The sequence below is a fragment of the Gallinula chloropus genome (genome assembly GCF_964237585.1).
Source record: "Gallinula chloropus genome assembly, chromosome: 28".
In the NCBI taxonomy this organism is placed as follows: domain Eukaryota; kingdom Metazoa; phylum Chordata; class Aves; order Gruiformes; family Rallidae; genus Gallinula; species Gallinula chloropus.
In genome coordinates, this window is record NC_140113.1 from 305,351 (window position 1) to 322,183 (window position 16,833).

The window sequence follows — 16,833 nt, forward strand, 5'->3', positions numbered from 1 at the left end:
TTTTGGGGCGGTGGCCGCGTTCCGGAGGTGCGGGCTCGGGAGGGGCGGGGGCGGGCGGAGCGCCGGGGCTGGGGGCTGGAGCGGTTGGGGTGAGTGGCACAGCGTGCCCGGGGTGGGGGTGTGGGGTGTGAGCTGGGTGCCGCCCGAACTGTGTCAGGCCCTGGTGCTCACCCTGCTGCCGGGTAGGCTTCCCTGCAAGGAGGCGCTGTGTTTGGGAGGGAGGGCGGGATTTCAGGGGGGAGGGGCTGCCTAAGGAGCGAAGGGGGGGCTCTCGTGCTGGGCTAGAGGAGGCGGCAGCATTTTGTGTCGGGGCCCGTCCCCTCCTGCTGCACCCCACCCTCCAGCTGCCCCGCTGTGCTCCCCATGAGAGCAGACTTCCCAGGCCAAGGTCTGCCCCCCCATGGGATGCAGCTGTGGCCGCATCCAGGCCCTGGGGCAGGAGTGGAGGGGATGGAGGCTGCTGGTGCTGCCCTCCTCTTCTTGTTCACGGGCTTTTGGGTGTTTGGACCTTAAACCTCAGCGTTGCGATGTGTAAATGAGGGATTCAGAGCCTGAAGGGTGGGGAGGAACTGGGTGAAGTGTCTGTGACACCTCAGGGTTACTGCAGTCCTGGAGGAGGACAGCAGTAAGCCAGGAAATAGGGCCTGTTGTCTGTTCTGGCAGCCAGGAATGTGTGTGTGTGCTGGGTAAGTGGGTATGAGGCTGGAGCCTGCCGAGGTGAGGCTGGGGTGATGCTCCTGCCGCTGCTTTTGGCTGTTTGGCTGTCTCTAGTTTGGCACCTTTTCAATTAAAATGCTGTTGGTTTTGCCAGAGATTCAAACCCCCTTGTGAGAACTGGGCAGGGATGCGCGGAACTCTTGCTGAGAAGGTTTTTGCAGGTTGAGATTAAAAGAGTTTGACTTGGATTGGGGTTTGCGGGAGCATCTTGGGTGAGCTGGCTGATAGCAGAGGTCTGTGGGTGACAGCAGTGGTCAGGATGTGGACACAGCACAGCTGTGCACCGTGAATTGATGCCACAGAAGTTGGGATGTGGTTCAGAAAGGGAGAGAGGATGGCTTTCAGGGATGCTGGCAGTGCCCCATGTTCCAGCTTGGGTGTGTGGTTCACGGGTAGATGACCAAATCCTTGTGTGGCAGCAGAGCCGTGGCTGCTGTGCACATGCAGAGAGCCCCTGGGCAGCGCGGACTTGTCACCTCGTGCTTTTAGCTGCAGGCTGCTGTGGGTCCAAGCGTTTGCTTTGGGTAGGGTGAGATACTGCCCGTGGAAACAGCCTGATAGCCTGTGCCTGCCTATGAGTTCCATGAGCTTTGGCTCAGATCCTGACAGGATCCACTACAGAATGGCAGCGCTTCGCTAACGTGCTCCTCGGCCCAGCAGAGCCAGCTCTGACCCCGCTGAGGCCACTTGCTCCCGACCTGGGGACCCGGTAATAGTCCTTTTGTCTCCTGCTTTTCCACTCCAAGGTCTCTCGCTGCCTGGAAGCTCTGATGTGTTGCCAACCACAATGAAACGTGGTCCCGATGCAGGAAAAAGAGTACATAGTGGGGGGGAAGGGTTGATGCAAGTTGGGAAGCCCAAGATAGCAGAGATGAGGTGCTGGGAGAGGGAAAGTAGTGCTCTAAGTGCTGACGTCGGGAGCTGTGGCTCTAAATTCACAGCACGTGGAGCTCTGGCAGGCCCTTGGAAGGGAGCCTGGTCCTCCTTGCCCGCCTCGCCATCAGCTGAGAGCTTGAGTTTATGGAAAGAAGGAAGGGGAAGGTGTAACACGAGGCTCCTGTTAATTATCTCTGCTGTGGTGGAGCTTTTACAATAAATTGTGGGATGGCAGTACCGAAGTGATAAAAAGACGAGAGGGGCTGGAGTATAAAGGTGCCAGGTGAGGCTTCCTGGGGAGCAAGGCTTGATTTAGAAAGCTCTCAGCCACTTAGTGGTGGGCTGGAGGGGCAAGAGATTAGTCCTGGAAATTCTTCTCCTTTCCTGGCTCCCGTGAGATGCTGTTTATATGGTACTTGCAGCTAAGCAGGTGATTTCTAAGCAAGAAACATGATCGTGCTACTTAAGCCTGAACAGGGCAAGATGATTTAGGTGAAGAAAAGTGTTCAGGAGCATCCTGATTCTCCCTTTTAGCAGATCTCCTCTCTGGCTCTCCCAGCAAAGTGCAATAGAAAGGCAAATGAACCAGTTACTCTGGAGAGAGGTGCCTTATTGCTGCTGAAGGAGGAGGATTTATTGTGTATAGTAAAGCAGGATTCAGCCACCCGTCTGCACTCCTGCAAGAGGAGCTGCTTGCAGTGTACGGGTGGGGCAGGCAGGAGGCACTTGAGGCTCTGACATCGCTTGGAGGGTGCTGGAGCTGGTGGGAAGCAGAAAGTGGGAAGTGCTGAGTGTCAGAGCCTGTGGCTTGTGGTTTGCATGTGGGTGCCAGGCTGTGCGGAGAGCCGAGCTGGGGGTCAGGAGATGCCGGCAAGGCAGTGAGCTGGTTGAACTGGGCTCTGAGCTATCACCAAGCGGCATCTCCCCCGCGGCCGTGCCGCCGGTTTCCCCGGTGCCGGGTCAGGAGTGAGCGGGTAGTAACTCCCCGGCGAGGTGCGGCGCTTGGTCAGCTCTGCCCGGGGCTGGCCGGGCCCGCAGGCGGGGCTGTCCGGGCGCTGCCGCAGGGGCCTTGCTGGCGTCCCGCCGTTGCCACGGGAATGTGTGTGTCCGTTGCTTCATTGCCAACGGCAGCAGCCCGGCTGGTGGCCGCGCTCCGGCGTGTGAGTGTCCCCAGGCCCCCCCGGGAGCGGGAGGGGGGAGATTGCGGTGCCCAAGGCCGTGTTTTTGGGGCGGTGGCCGCGTTCCGGAGGTGCGGGCTCGGGAGGGGCGGGGGCGGGCGGAGCGCCGGGGCTGGGGGCTGGAGCGGTTGGGGTGAGTGGCACAGCGTGCCCGGGGTGGGGGTGTGGGGTGTGAGCTGGGTGCCGCCCGAACTGTGTCAGGCCCTGGTGCTCACCCTGCTGCCGGGTAGGCTTCCCTGCAAGGAGGCGCTGTGTTTGGGAGGGAGGGCGGGATTTCAGGGGGGAGGGGCTGCCTAAGGAGCGAAGGGGGGGCTCTCGTGCCGGGCTAGAGGAGGCGGCAGCATTTTGTGTCGGGGCCCGTCCCCTCCATCTGCACCCCCCCCTGCAGCTGCCCCGCTGTGCTCCCCATGAGAGCAGCTTTCCCAGGCCAAGGTCTGCCCCCCCATGGGATGCAGCTGTGGCCGCATCCAGGCCCTGGGGCAGGAGTGGAGGGGATGGAGGCTGCTGGTGCTGCCCTCCTCTTCTTGTTCACGGGCTTTTGGGTGTTTGGACCTTAAGCCTCAGTGTTGGACCTAAAAGCCGGCCATGGAGCGGTCAACCCGCAGTCCTTGTGGGGTGGGGGTGCTGGAGAAGAACTGCTGTTAGGATCAAGTCTTTAGCAGCCCTGCTTGCACAGACGTGGTGTTTATGTTTGAGCTCATTGCTGTTGTTCCTTTAATGTCTTCATGGTTTTCTTTCTGCTGTTACAGCCTCGAATGCCTGTAGAGAGCCTCGAGTGTGAGTGTTAATAAGTGAAAATTAGGGCCCTTGTTCTCCCGGGAGAAATGCTCTTGGGCGCTGTGGGAATTTCATGCCTGGAAGGAGTCATATTTGCTGGATAATTTCTGTAGCTCAAACCAACCGACTGAGCCTGGAGACTCTAGTTCTTCATCAGAGCATTGAACTCTGTGCTGCGTTAGTTAGAAACACAACAAAGCTCCTGGCACGGAGGGTGGGCGTTGGGCTGGCGAAGTGGGAAGGGGTCTGGTCTGATCTTGTTCACGCTCGGGGCAGCCGCGGTCCCCGGGCTGGAGGTTGGTGTAATAACCCTGAGCAGGTGATAAGGTCGGGCACAAAGTCACCTGGGGTCAGCTGCTCTTCCTGGATTTTCAAAGTACCATTGTTTCTCCTTCCAGATTAGCTGAGACATGGCTACTAAGAACGTTCATCGATCTAGTGAGCTCTCTGGAATATTCCAGCGCAGAGTAGTAACGTCTCCAAAGAAGAAGTATGTCACTGTAAGTACCTGCTGTGGCCAGATAGGAGCTGTGGTGAGGCTGGAAACCTGCCCTGCGTCCCTCCTCTGCCTGCCCCTCCTGTTTAGCCACACTGTGAAGGTACACACCACCACCCCATCTCTTTGCTGCCATACTTGTGTTGGAGGTGGCCATCAAGGTGCGGTGGGAGATGGAGTGTGGGCTGAAAGTCCCGAGTCTTGTCTGAATGTGCTGCTGGAACCCAGTTAACGGGATGTCCTGGGCAGTGCACTGGAGTAGCTGAAGCATTGGGGTGCTTCTACCCATCCTCTTGGTGAGGGCAGCAGTATCTTCTGTCATGGAAGCGTCCTTGCAGGCGCTGCTCTGACCATCCCTGCCCTCCCAGCAGCTGGGGATGTGGTGGGGCTGCTCAGACTCTGCCTGAAGACTTGAGAGATGTGTCCAGTCCCAGCTAGAATGGGGTCCAAACCAGTTTTGTCATGTGTGTCATCCTGGGTTGAGTGCAGATCCAGCCCTTGAAACAGCTGTGGAGTTGGGGCAGTTCCTCCTCCCCATCCATGAATGTGCCTTTTGCTGGCCAAGGCTCCCTTTCCTGGAGGTAACCTCATGGAGGTGGTATCTGTATGCTTCTGTGGAGGGGGCTGTGAGGCCAGAACAGAGAGAAAACAAGGGCTAATTAAAAAGATAACTAAAGCTTGGACCCAGCCAGCTCCACCTCGGTCTTGGCACAGCGCTGCTTTTCTGCTCTCCTGTGATTCAGCCGGCAGTGACATCTCCACACGCCGGCTGGTTGTGAGCATTGTGCGAGGATGGAGTTAGGGGGTTTCTGATGACTCCTCCCCACTCCTTTCAAAGGTCACTGCCTGAATCCTGCAAAGCTAAAGGGGAAACAAATGCCCGAAGAGCAGAAATCCTCAAACGTGTCACATGAGAGGACGAAGGAGAAGCGCAGGGGACAGAGCCGCTTGGGTAGAGCGCGTGTTCCGCTCTCCATCATTCATTGACTGATGTTAAATATTTCAGTGGGGAACTTTGGGGACTTCCAGGACTATCCTAGTGGCTGTGGTGACAAATGGTTTATCAGTGGTGCTTGAACAAGAAAAGCCTTTCTGAAGAGAGGTGTTTCTGCAGCTCTTGTTGGTGTTTTGTGTTTCAGTGGACACCCTCTGCCTTCCTGGAGAAGTCTGTCACCAAGGCGCAGAGGATGGCCAGCACCCGGGAGCTGAGGCGGTCCCGGATTCTCCCGCCTCTAGATGCGAGTGAAAGCTCCTGTCATGAGGTAGACCTTTTCCTGCCCTTTTCCTTGCCGTTTGATGTGATGTTTGAAGGAGGTGTGTGCTGGTGGCAGGCTTGCCCCCAGCTTCTCTAAATACCTCGGTGACAAGGTCCTGCTGTCCTTTGAAACCGCTGCTGCTGGTCGAGTTCCTTCTGTTGGGGAAAAGGGAAAACATATTTCCCCCCGGGATGATGTTGAAGCAACATCTGGTGCTAATCCAGGATCAATAACCCCCGACCGAGTTCTGCTGGAGTTGAGTTGCTATCACCAAAGGGATGGTACTGGGGGAAGGCTGGGGTGGGACACAAGGGCAGGAGCTTGCCGTTTTCCATCCTCCCTCTGAACTAACCTCCTCCTTCCTTGCTTTGGTGTAGTCACAGCAAACCCTCAGGGCCGTGACACCCTCAGCAGTGGCAGAGTGGACCTTGGAAGGCCGTAGACCCTGCGGTACCTGCTCAGGGCTTAATGAAGCCGATTTGTTAATGCTTTGGCTTGGAAGGAGGAGCGTGAGCGTTCAGAAGGGTGTGAGGGTTGCAGGCTTCAGGGTCTTGCCAGGGAAGTCCCCCTGGGCAGAGTGGGGGGGATGTGTTTTATCTGGAGTAACACTTGCTTGGATGGGTGCTTAAAGCTGCTGCTTCCACAGGACCAGTGGGTATGACACCACCCAGACAGGGGGTTACTGGGGGGGACAGTGAGAGACCCGTAAGGAACGGGTGAGGGATTGCCTGGGACAGCACGGGAGGTTGGGAATGTGTCAGATGAGTGCAGGCAGAACTGGCAGCGAGCTGCAGCTACTGGCTGCAGTGTCACCATGGTGTCTGGGGACAAGTGGGAGACCTGCCTCTGTCTTTCGGGTGGGCACAGTGCAGCTGGAAGAGGGGAGACGAGGCTGTGAGGACTTATCTCTGAGGAATGCCTCTGCCTGGGGGACAGGGCAATGGCTGTCTGGCTCCTTGCTGAACCAGCCCAGGGCTGAGAATAGCATGCTTGGCTCTGGTAGGGCTGTCCCCGTGCCTCCCGCCTGTGGGCCTGAGAGCACCAGCTTCAGGAAGGCACCCAGTCCCTTCTGGAAACTTCAGAGGCATTAGCAAGGCATCGGCTGTGCCACAGTGTGCAGCAGAGAGAGCAGAGCTGTCCCCTGCCTCCCCCAGGGCTGGGCTGAGGTGAAAGGGAAGTCAGAGGTTAGATGTGCAGCGAGAGCTCTCAGGGCCTGGGAGGAGCTGGAAGAGGCTGCGCTGAGGGCAGGGCTGGAATTGTTGGTGCCCTTCAGTACCTGTCAGGAATCTCTCAGGAATAGCTTGGGTATGGAGCAGAGCTGGCTCGGGGCTGGGGAGGTGGATCAGCTTTGGGAGGATGGGTGTCCCCAGCCTTGTCCTTGCGATGCTGTGGAAAGGGGTGGGAGATCTCTGCCTCCCTTGATGTTAAAACAGTCATCTCGGTAAGGAGTTGTGAGGGCCTGGGACAGGCTGCCAGGGAGGGGGTTGAGTCACCGTCCCTGGGTGTGTTTGAAAAAAGGGCAGATCAGGTACTATGGGATATGGTTTAGCACAGGACAGGAACAGTTGGACTCGATGATCTTAAAGGTCTTCTCCAACCTTGTGATTCTGTGATTTCACCAACGGCTGGTGGCAAAGTCCATCCAACAGTGTACCTGAGCATCCCCCACCAAGCTTCAAGTGGGGTCACTGGGATGGAGTTGGTGCCGTGGCATAACCGGATGCGGAGCGGTGCTGGAAGCAGGTCCTTGATCTGCTGCAATCCCTTCCGTGGGATTACTCTGTTGTGGTGCTTCGGCATCAAGCTATCAAGTGACTTGGTCTGGTTCTGCCAGCTCACTGAGGAGGCAGCTGGATCAGCAGGGGGGTTTCCTCTCTGCAGGGTACCAGCCCTGTCCCAGTGGTGCTGCTGGAGGGAAAGGTCGTTACAGAAAGAAGTGCTGTTCCATTCCCAAAGGCTCCTGTTAGTGGTGGGAAGCAGCGGTTTTCCTTCCTCCGGGGACTGAACGTACCGTGATTTGTTCCTTCCCCTCAGGATTACTCCCAGCCGATCACCTGTGTCACAGACAGGGGACACTTCATTGTGCGGATCCGAGGTATTGGTGCCCGGGCGGTCCTGGGCTTCCCCCTCCACCTGGACTTCTCCACCTGTCCAGTCAAATACAGCAGCCAGAAGACTCTGCTGGTTCGCAACATTGGTAACCGGGAGGCCCGCTACTCCATCAGCACTCAGAGGTAAGGGACCTCACTTCATTTGCCCAACAAAAGGTGTGTGTGGGTGTTTTTCTTCTAGAGCTCTAGAGCAGCAAGTTTCACTGCCAGGAGCTTGCTCCGACACGGGCTTCCCCCAGAGTCACAGTGTCCTTCAGGTGTCCCCAGGCACTGCAGCGTGGGATCCTCCACAGCTATAGATGGGATCTCTGCTCCCTGCCATCCATGAGCTGCAGGGGGACAGCCTGCTTCACCATGGTCTTCCCCACAGACTGCAGGGGAATCTTTCTCTGTGGTGCCTGAAACACCTCATCATCCCTCCCTGCTCCTTCTTCCCTGGCCTTGGTGTCTGCACAGTTCCTCACATCATCTCACTCCTGTCTCTGGGGGCAAAAAGCAGCTTCTTGGTGGTTTTTTTCCCTCTAACTGTGATTCTGAGGCACTGTGACCATCCCTGATGGGCTCTGCCTTGGTCAGCAGCGACTCCAGCCTTGAGTTGGCTGGGGTTTGCTCCGTGGGGCTTCAGAGAGCTTCTGGTTGCTTCTTGCAGAAGGCACCCCTGCAGATCTCCCCCTTCTCCAGCAGAACCCAGCCATGCAAAGCCACAACACAGGTACAGGCACATGTGAGAGAGGAGGAGGACAGCAGTGGGGTAGAAGGGAATGAGAGATTCATCTGAGCATGTAGAGGCCAGCTGATGGGCCTGTATCCTCTATGTTTTATCTGTGCAGGTTGAACTTGTGGTTTAGTTGATGCAACTTCTCTTTTCTGGCCTGAGCAAACTCAGGCTCTTGCCCATTCACAATCCAACTCAGGTGCCACCGTTGCCCAATCTGCTGTCCTGCTTGTGCCACTTGTCTTTGCCTCCCCTCTGTGGGTTCCCTTCCCTGGCACCAAGCGTAGAACTTTCTGCTCTCCCCATTAGGGTGCTTTTGCAGCCCATCTCCCATCCTTAACTGTTCCTCACAGTACTGAGAGCTCAGCTCGTGCATCTGGTCACATCCTGGTGATGTTCCCTGCCCGGTCATCGTTTGTCCGAGGACTTGGCTGTTTTCTGTTCTGCTTTTTGCTCCAGAGAGGAGCTCGTCAGTGAATGTGTGGGGCCAATTCAGCATCTTCGATAGCTTCCAGAAAACGTGGTCGCATTTTGGCCATGATTTGACTGCTTTTTCATGAAAAAACCCCAGCCAGCCCCCCCAGCACTGCCCATTCTTCAGTGTGCTCTGTGCCTGCCCTCCCTCCGCAGCAGGGCCGTGCCCAGCCCCTAACCGCAGCGCTTGGGAATAAAAATCCCAGGAGGATAAATCCAGTAAGTCTCTTCCCATTGCTGTTGTGGTTCAGGCAGGAGAATGAGTTCCTTCTCCGTGACATTGGCAGAGAGAAATGTCATTCCAATAGGTTTAAGATGAAAATGGTGTCTGGGAGCAGACAAGGCGCAGCGCTGCCTTTTCCTGCGGCGATGGACGTTGTGCTCTGCTGTGCTCCAGGGACAGAGGGGATCGCGCTTAGCGATCCCCTGTGGTACCCATACACTACAGGGAGGTGTGGGGATGCACAAAGACCACCCGAGGTTCTGAAATTAGGGCGGAGGTGTAGGAAAAGGGGGGAAGGGAAGGTTGGGCTTGGGAGGTGCTGAGTGTACCTGGGATTTTTCAGTGCAGTCTGGGATGCTTTGTCCTGAGGGACTGGGTTTGCTGGGATGGTTACGCTGCTTGACTTTGGCTGTTCTACTGCTGCCACAAAGTAGCATGTGCAAAGGTTAAGCCTTTGGGTTTGGTGGGGTTTTCCCTGCTGTAGGTCTGGGTGGACAGGGTGGGGCATTTCAGTCCCCAGTAACTTTGCTGTCTGCCTTGGGGCTGGAGGTAGCTTTTAATGAACTAGGTTCTCCCCAACTCAACTGGTTTTAGGATGCCAATTAAGGCAGCAGTAGACCAAAGAAAGCTTGGCTGTTAGAAGATGAAGGTAGCCCGGGACTCGCAGTATAGTGCAGCCTCCTTGCACGCTGTGTTTACTGAGCATGTGGCTGCAGCAGAGAAGCCAACGTGGTGCTTTGAGGGCCTGTGTCACAGACTTGCCAGCTTCTTTCACTTGTCAGCTGCCTTTCTGCATTATGTCAGGAGTATGATGGCCCTTGGTATCCTCGTGGGACATAACTTGAGCCCACTTCTGTCAAGATGGGGAAGCTTGACCCCTGGTGAGAGTAAGCAAGCCCTAAATACCAAGGTAGATAATTATCAGAGTGCTTACAGGTCTAGTGTTGCTCTCTTGCTGAAGGGCCGTAATGGGCAAGATTTCAGCAGGTCCTGGTGTGAAGGAGTCTCCTGGGTTGGTGTGCCTAGATGAGGTTATAGGAGTTGGGGACTGCAAGGTGCTGCTGGGAGATCAGGCCCTGCGAAACTTCAGACATTGTGCAACAAAGCAAACGGACAGCTGGATGTAGTAAAAGCATGCCAGAAGAAAAGGAGCTATTAACCCCCCTCCAAACCTTCTCTCCTGTCTTTCAGGAGTAGCAGGTTTATAGGTGGCAGAAAAAAACCGGATGTCCCAGGGACATCAGGGTCAAGCTGTGCATGCAAACACCTCTTACCTGCTCTGGGCTCTTCAAAACCCATTCTCTGATGGTATGGTCCAGACTGGAGCCTGGCTGCAGAATCTGGGGGGGATGAAGTCATTTCATACCCTCTGGACTTCGGAGAGCGAGGGTAGCCAGCCGTGTTTCTGACCCCCTGTGTTCTGGGTTGCTGCTGCCAGCTGCTTGTTTGCTCCTCACACAAGCGAGCTGCCGGGAACTAGACTGCAAAAGAGCCCCCAGAGCTCCCACCACAGTCCTGATGAGTGTGTGTGTCTCTGTTGCAGCCCTTTCTCTGTCGATCGCTCCAGCGGTACGCTCGGCATCGGTGAGGCCATGCAAGTAAGAGTGGACTTCCACCCGCTGAAGTCTGGGGATTATTGCGGTTCCCTGATAGTTCACTACGACACAGGTGAGTGTCCTATCTGCAGGTCTGCGTCCTTCAAAGCAGAACAAGGCTGAACTTCCTTTGCAATCTACTTGTAAACCCTTTTGTTTCAAAACCTCTGTGTATTTTGGTGCTTAGAAGGGCAAAGGCTGAGTCTGTCCTTATTCTGTCTGTCTGGTGTCCTGGCCCATCCCCGGGTGTTCCCTGCTGTCAGCACAGTAGCCAGCACCCCACACCCCTGTGACAGTCATCTGCCATCATTGCCTATTGTCCCAAGCACCCAAATTCCCTTGCTGGGTGCTATCCCCCAGCTTTACCTCCAAGAAAAGTGAAAACCAGCTGGTGTTTGGGGGCTGTTAGAGTGCATCCCCCTCAACAGGAAGGAGAATGCTTTGGGAATCTGTTTTCCTGGGAGCTGCTGGGTGGAGGAAGGATGAACCTTGAATCTGGGTGACCGCGTGCGTACGCGCGTGTGATGTTCCATTCCGAACCAGTGCTGGATTTGGTCCTGTAAGCGTAACGTGTGTGGGGGGGTGTGTGTCTCTATGGGATGCTGTCACATGCCCACTGTCCCTTACACACCTCTGTCCCATATGCCGCTTCCCCGTGGTCTTGCTCCAGCCCCTTTTTCTACGCCGCCCTCTAAATCCCACTCTTGACAACATCAGGACTAAAGCAGCCAGGACATGGGGGCTCCTGGGATTTGTCAGGAAGAGACAGGTAGGAAATCTTTACGAGGGTCCGAGGTGCCACCGAAGTGCCATCAGCTTCATAAGTGGCTTTAAGAACAAGTTGAGGGGGGGAAAACTCAAGGAGAAGGTGAGATGTGAAACAGCTTCTGTCAGGATCTTCGTGGCTTTCTTGAAAAACCTGAGTCTTGTTCTCACTGAAGCAGCTGGTTCCTCGCCAGCTTACATGGGGTTGGGTTTCTGCAGTGATGCTTAATGTTTGCTGCAACTGGGACAAGCCTGTCCCTGTCCCTGCTTGAGCAAATGTAGAGGAAGTCACAGTTCTCCCTCTGCCCGATATTGGGTGGATTGAAGTGGCAGCTCTTCAGACTGTCCTGATCCAGGAGTACGGGCACTGCTTCTACAACACAGGGAAGCTCTTGTCTGCATCCCATCCTGCCATGGGCTGTCGCTTTGCTCCTTGCTCTGCCACCTTCTTTTCTGGCCCACACGCTGCAGGCATCTTTTGGGGGGGATCAGTGAGAGACTGGGAGAGACTTGACACTTGTGGTGGGCCTGGAGGAGATGCCGTGTGAGCTGTGGCTGAGGTGGGACTCCCCTGGGAATGAGGGGTAATAAAAGCTGTAGCCCTTTCTTCTGTGAGCTGAGGCTCGCTGCGTTCCTCGTACTTCCATCGGCAAGTGAGAGGAGTAAAGAGTCCCCTTTGCTTTCTTCCAGGTGAAGACATGAACACACACCTTCATGGAGTGGCTGTAGACGTCAACATCTGTCTGGATGAGGAGCCTGTGACCATTGAGAAGACCTACCTCACGCTGTCGAAGCGCAGATGCGTGGCCATCCACAACCGCAGTGACATCATCGCCCGCTTCCAGTGGAAGGCTTGTGGCACGCAGGAGGAGGAGGATCAGCGGGAGAGAAGGTCCGTTTCAAAGATGCCTTTGGTTAGGTACCCTGCCCAAGGGGAACGCTACCGTCTGGCCTCGAGGGGGGTTGGTGCTTTTAGGACAAGTCAGCCATCCACAGCATCAGGGTGGGTGTCCCTGGGCTTTAGGGTAATGGAGCTGGGTGCTTCCCATCCCAGTTCCATCCACCCTCTGGCTGAGGGTGATGTTTTGGGGAGGAAAGCTTGATTGCAGTGAGTGGATTTCCTCTGAGAGCGAGCTCTGGTGTTTGTGGGAGCTGCAGACTGCTGAGAGCCAGTGGCTCCCGGGCTGCAGAGAGTCTGTGAAGCTTCATTGGCCCAGGAGGATGAGGCCATCTCCTGAATAGGTTTGGGCTGTCCAGGTTTCCAGCACGGGGTGTTTCTGCCTTTCCTTCGAGCCTGGGGAGAGTTTGTAGGTGGAAGGGTCTGCAGGGAAGGAAGGTAGGGCAGCATGGGACTTGGAAGTGCATTTGGGCTTCAGAACCCCCTGTCTTCATGGTGGTGAGAGATGGGGCTGGATCTTCAAAGGACGTCTTTGGGGAAGCTTTGAAAGGCCTCTCTCAGGTGGCAGAGACACACTCGGAGCCCGGGAGGTGGAATGAGGGATGGGAGATTGCACTTCAAAGCTTGGGTGATTTGGGAATCCTTTCTCAGAGTGGGGTGGATGTAGGAGTTAGCGTGACCGTGGAGCTGATGAGGAACCTGCCACAAACTGGAGGCTTTGTGAGGGCTTCTGAGCAAATAAAGGTGAAGGGAATTAGGTGAGAAATGCCTTGAAGGCCAAAAGTAGTTTTCCACTGTTACCTCTTTTTAATTGCACAGTGTGTGACTTGTGTGTGAGCTCAGTGTGTTAAAAGAAAACCTCATGACCTCCTCTTGGTAAAGGAATAGTCCAGGGAAGTGCCCCCTCTCCCCACCTGCCTGTCTCAGACTGGGCCCTGAGTGATGCTCTGCCCCTCAGAAGCCATCTTTTTCCCCAATTAGATTTGATCTCCTGCCAGCTTGTCCCCTAGACACTTCCCAGGATGTTTGGGGATGGTCGTAGCTCCAGGGCCGCTGACCTGCTGTCAGAGGAGCTGTTGAGGTCTTGGATCAGGGAGGATGTTTTCATGGGAGAAAGCAACACAGGACCCCAGTTTGTGCCCCAAGAAGACCTGGGTCATTGGAAGCTCTATCCAGAGGTTTGTCCTGCAGGACTCTCTGGGATGTAAGGGTGGAATTCCTGTCTGCTGATGGAGGTTGAGTTGAGGGTCGCTCATCTCGGGCTGGCAGCCCCCGCTAAACGTGCAGCGTTGCAGGTCAGCCGTGGAGGAACGTCTGCCCTTGCGCTCTACGGGGAGCTGGCCAACGCAAGGAGTTTTGGTGCTGGTGAGGGCACTCGCCCCAGGCTCTGTCTGTGTGCAGCCAGGAACGGCCAGGACTGCGTTTCCTTTCCAGTTGTGTTTGAATTGAGCCGGGTGACGATCGCCGTGTGGTTTCTACCCCGCGGCCTCGATGTGCTGCATACGGAGCCGTCTGCTTCCCCCCTCCCTGAGTTGTCAGCTGCTGGTTCCTCGTGGCTGTGGGACTGGAGCGTGAAGGGGGACAGCAGTGCACCCGCTCGGAAGTTCTGCTCCCTTCCCATCTCTGGCTTGTCATCCTTCAAGTCCGGGATGATTTTGGCAACTACTCCCAAGTGAGGATTAACTGTGTCAGAGCTCTAAGGAGAAGGGGAAAAGGAAAAAAGCAGGTGGTTTAGGGCCAGGTTGAAGGGTTTGGGCTCAGAGGTGCCAGTCCTGACGTCTTCATCAGGTGATGTTAGGCTTCCTTTCTCACAGCCTCTGTATTTCTGCACCTACCCACTGATTTCACTGGGATGCTGTGGTGCCTGAATGCCGGAGCCCTGGGATCCTCTGGTGGAGGCGGGGTGGGGAGCAGAGGGGCTGTGGTTGTTCCTTACACCTGCGGGTCTGAAAGGGAAGAGAAGACAGTGATGCTGGGAACCTGCAGCCCAGAGCAGGGGTCTAATGCCCTGCCTGGTGATACGCTGCCCTGGTGCTCCTCATCCTCCTCTGCCTCCCCTGAGCATCCTGGGGGTAGGAGAAGCCAGTTTGAGGATGGAGATGGATTCCCCATTGGTTGTGGCAGCAGCTTTGAGCTAGGTCGCTCTCCTGAGGGCTGCTCACTTGTGTAAGACCCCAGGACACAAGATCACCTTTCCCGCCTCCTCTTCTGCAGCATCCCCGACCAGAGTGCCAAGGTGCAAGGAGAATCCCTGCTTTCCTCCGACGGGATCTTCAGCATTGAGCCAGCGGTAAGTGAGAGCTTTGAAAGCTCCCTTTCTCTTCTTCCTCCTCCTCTTCCTCCCTGAATGAGGTCACTCAGCAGATCCCTGCTTGATGTGCTGGGAGGAAACATTGGGTTTCTGGTGGGGCCGGGAGAGCTGGTGGCAAAAAGCGTTTCCCAACTCGTGATGGGCACCGGGAGCCTAAAGCTGGGCTTTGCTCCCAGGGCTATAAATGAAGAGCTGCCCAAGTGTCCTGACCACGTTCAGAGGGATGGAGCCTTACATGTAAAGGCACACCTTGCACAGGGCTAACGCAGGGTGTGGGACCATGTCAGTTGAGATGCTGACCCGAAGAGCGAAGCGCTCCTCTGTGGGAAGGAGGGCAAATTCAGCCCCCGGAATTTTGTCACTGTGAGGGTGATGGAGCCCTGGAACAGGCTGCCCAGAGAGGCTGGGGAGTCTCCTTCTCTGGAGACATTGAAGCCCCCCTGGATGCATTCCTGTAGGATTTACCATGTGTGACCCTGCTCTGGCAGGGGGTGGGACTGGATGAGCTTTGGAGGTCCCTTTCAGCTCCTAACGGTCTGTGAGTCCGTGACTGGCCAGCACCTCTGAAGCGATCCTGCTGGACTCGCTGGAGTGTGAGCTGGGCTGGTTGCTCCGCTATAGCCCTAATTTAAGAAAATGCCTCTCCCAGGTGCCAGTAAAGGTCAGGGACTGGGAAAGTTTTTTGTAGCTGCTTCCAAACTCCCTTATAAATATTGTTGATCAGTGTTACTGGCTCTTTCCTCTTCCCTGGTGCTCTAAATATCGGCTCATGGGGCCACGGTTGGAACGAAGGGATGTGACGTTTGAAGATAAATGGTTTGCTGTCTGCTTCTGTTTTAGGAGGGAGAGATTTGGCCAAATTGTTCAGCTGAAATTAGTGTGACCTTTAAGCCTGAAGAAGCCAGAGTGTATCAACAAAAGTTCTACTGCGACATCTCAGGTACGGCTCCTGTCCCCTCCTGCTCTTGCCCGTGGTGGGGAGGAGCCTGGCTGAGGTATTATGGTGGGAATTTGGGGAGTTGCTTCTCCCTAGACATCCTAAAGCCCTGTGGTGGTTAGATGCTGCTGCAGGTGGCGAGCCCTGGAGCACCCAGGTGTGGAGCTGTATGTTGGGTGCAGGTGGTGCTGAGCTGCATGAGTATAAACAGCAGATTTTTGTCTTGGGTTGTGTTTTCCTGAGCTTTACACCTTCCTTGAGTGGATTTCAAAGCTCATCTTAGCACATGGGAAGAGATTCAGAGGTGGCGTTGGAAACTCAGCATCACCCCAAATCCTGTGTTCAGTTTGGGCACCTGACTCCAAGAAGGACATGGAGGTCCTGGAGCGTGTCTAGAGAAGGGCAGTGGGGCTGGGGAAGGGGCTGGAGGGCAAATCCTCTGAGGAGCGGCTGAGGGAGCTGGGGGCGTTCAGCCTGGAGAAGAGGAGGCGGAGGGGAGACGTTATTGCTCTCTCTAGCTCCCTGAAAGGAGGCTGTGGGGAGCTGGGGCTCAGCCTCTTCTCACAGCTAAGTAGCGAGAGGACGAGAGGGAATGGCTGCAAGTTGTGCCAGGGGAGGTTCGGGTTAGAAAGGAGGAGAAATTTCTTCTCCAAAAGAGCCATTGGGCATTGGAAGGGGCTGCCCAGGGAGGTGGTGGAGTCACCGTCCCTCAGGAAAGGTTGGATGAGGTACTTAGGGACATGGTTTAGTGAGTAATAGAGGTGGTGGGGGGATGGTTGGGCTGGATGATCTTGGAGGTCTTTTCCAGCCTTAATGATTGTGTGATTGTTTCAGGGTGCAAAGTGATGGCTCAATTAGAAAGCAGCCCAAGGGTTTGGTCAGAAAGGAGAAAGCAGCCCAAAGGCATATCTGCCAAGGGAAGGGTCCTGTACCTTTCCCTGGATCTTCCTGGGCTGATCTCTGCCAGCCCCAAGTCGGAGGCTAGAGCCTGGAAAATGCGGGATCAGAGGGAATTGCTGTTCTGACATTGAATTCTCTCCCCAGGCCGTGAGACCAGGCTGCCCCTGTGCATCCAAGGGGAAGGCATAGGGCCTCAGCTGCGCTCCAGCTTTGAGCGTCTGGACATCGGGGATGTCTTCATGGGAGCAGCACACAAGTACGAGGTGAGCTGTGAGAGCTAGCAGGGCTTGGGCTGGAGCCTGCTGGCTCCTTGTGGGATTTCTGGCAGCTCAGGAGTTGTGAGCAGGGCAGTTCTGTGCCAGCTGGACAAAGGCAGAGGTTCTATGGAGTTATCACTGCTTTGCCTGGAAAAAACCCAAAGGCAGAACTTGTCCCGTTGTATTTCCTTTGCCTTCTGCCTTGCAGGTGTTCATTGTTGAATTAGAAAGCAAATGGGTCTTCTCTAAAGGAAATGTCCTTCTGTGTTTCCATTTTGCCTTCCTGCTGCAGGTGGTGCTGTTTAACAAAGGACTCATCCAAGCTGCCTTCAGCTTGGTTCCTCCAG

The 16,833-nt window shown here is 55.6% G+C and overlaps 1 protein-coding gene across 1 annotated transcript; it reads left to right on the forward strand.

Moving 5' to 3' along the window:
* Window positions 1-3,958: 3,958 nt before the first annotated feature.
* LOC311201688 (hydrocephalus-inducing protein homolog) lies at window positions 3,959-16,510 on the forward strand (the record flags this gene model as incomplete). The annotated part of the gene is made up of 7 exons (XM_084276117.1): window positions 3,959-4,048; window positions 5,184-5,306; window positions 7,335-7,534; window positions 10,367-10,491; window positions 11,874-12,075; window positions 13,487-13,753; window positions 16,387-16,510. 7 exons carry the CDS (start codon window positions 3,959-3,961, stop codon window positions 16,508-16,510), a joined length of 1,131 nt encoding a protein of 376 aa, XP_084132243.1.
* Window positions 16,511-16,833: the final 323 nt, after the last annotated feature.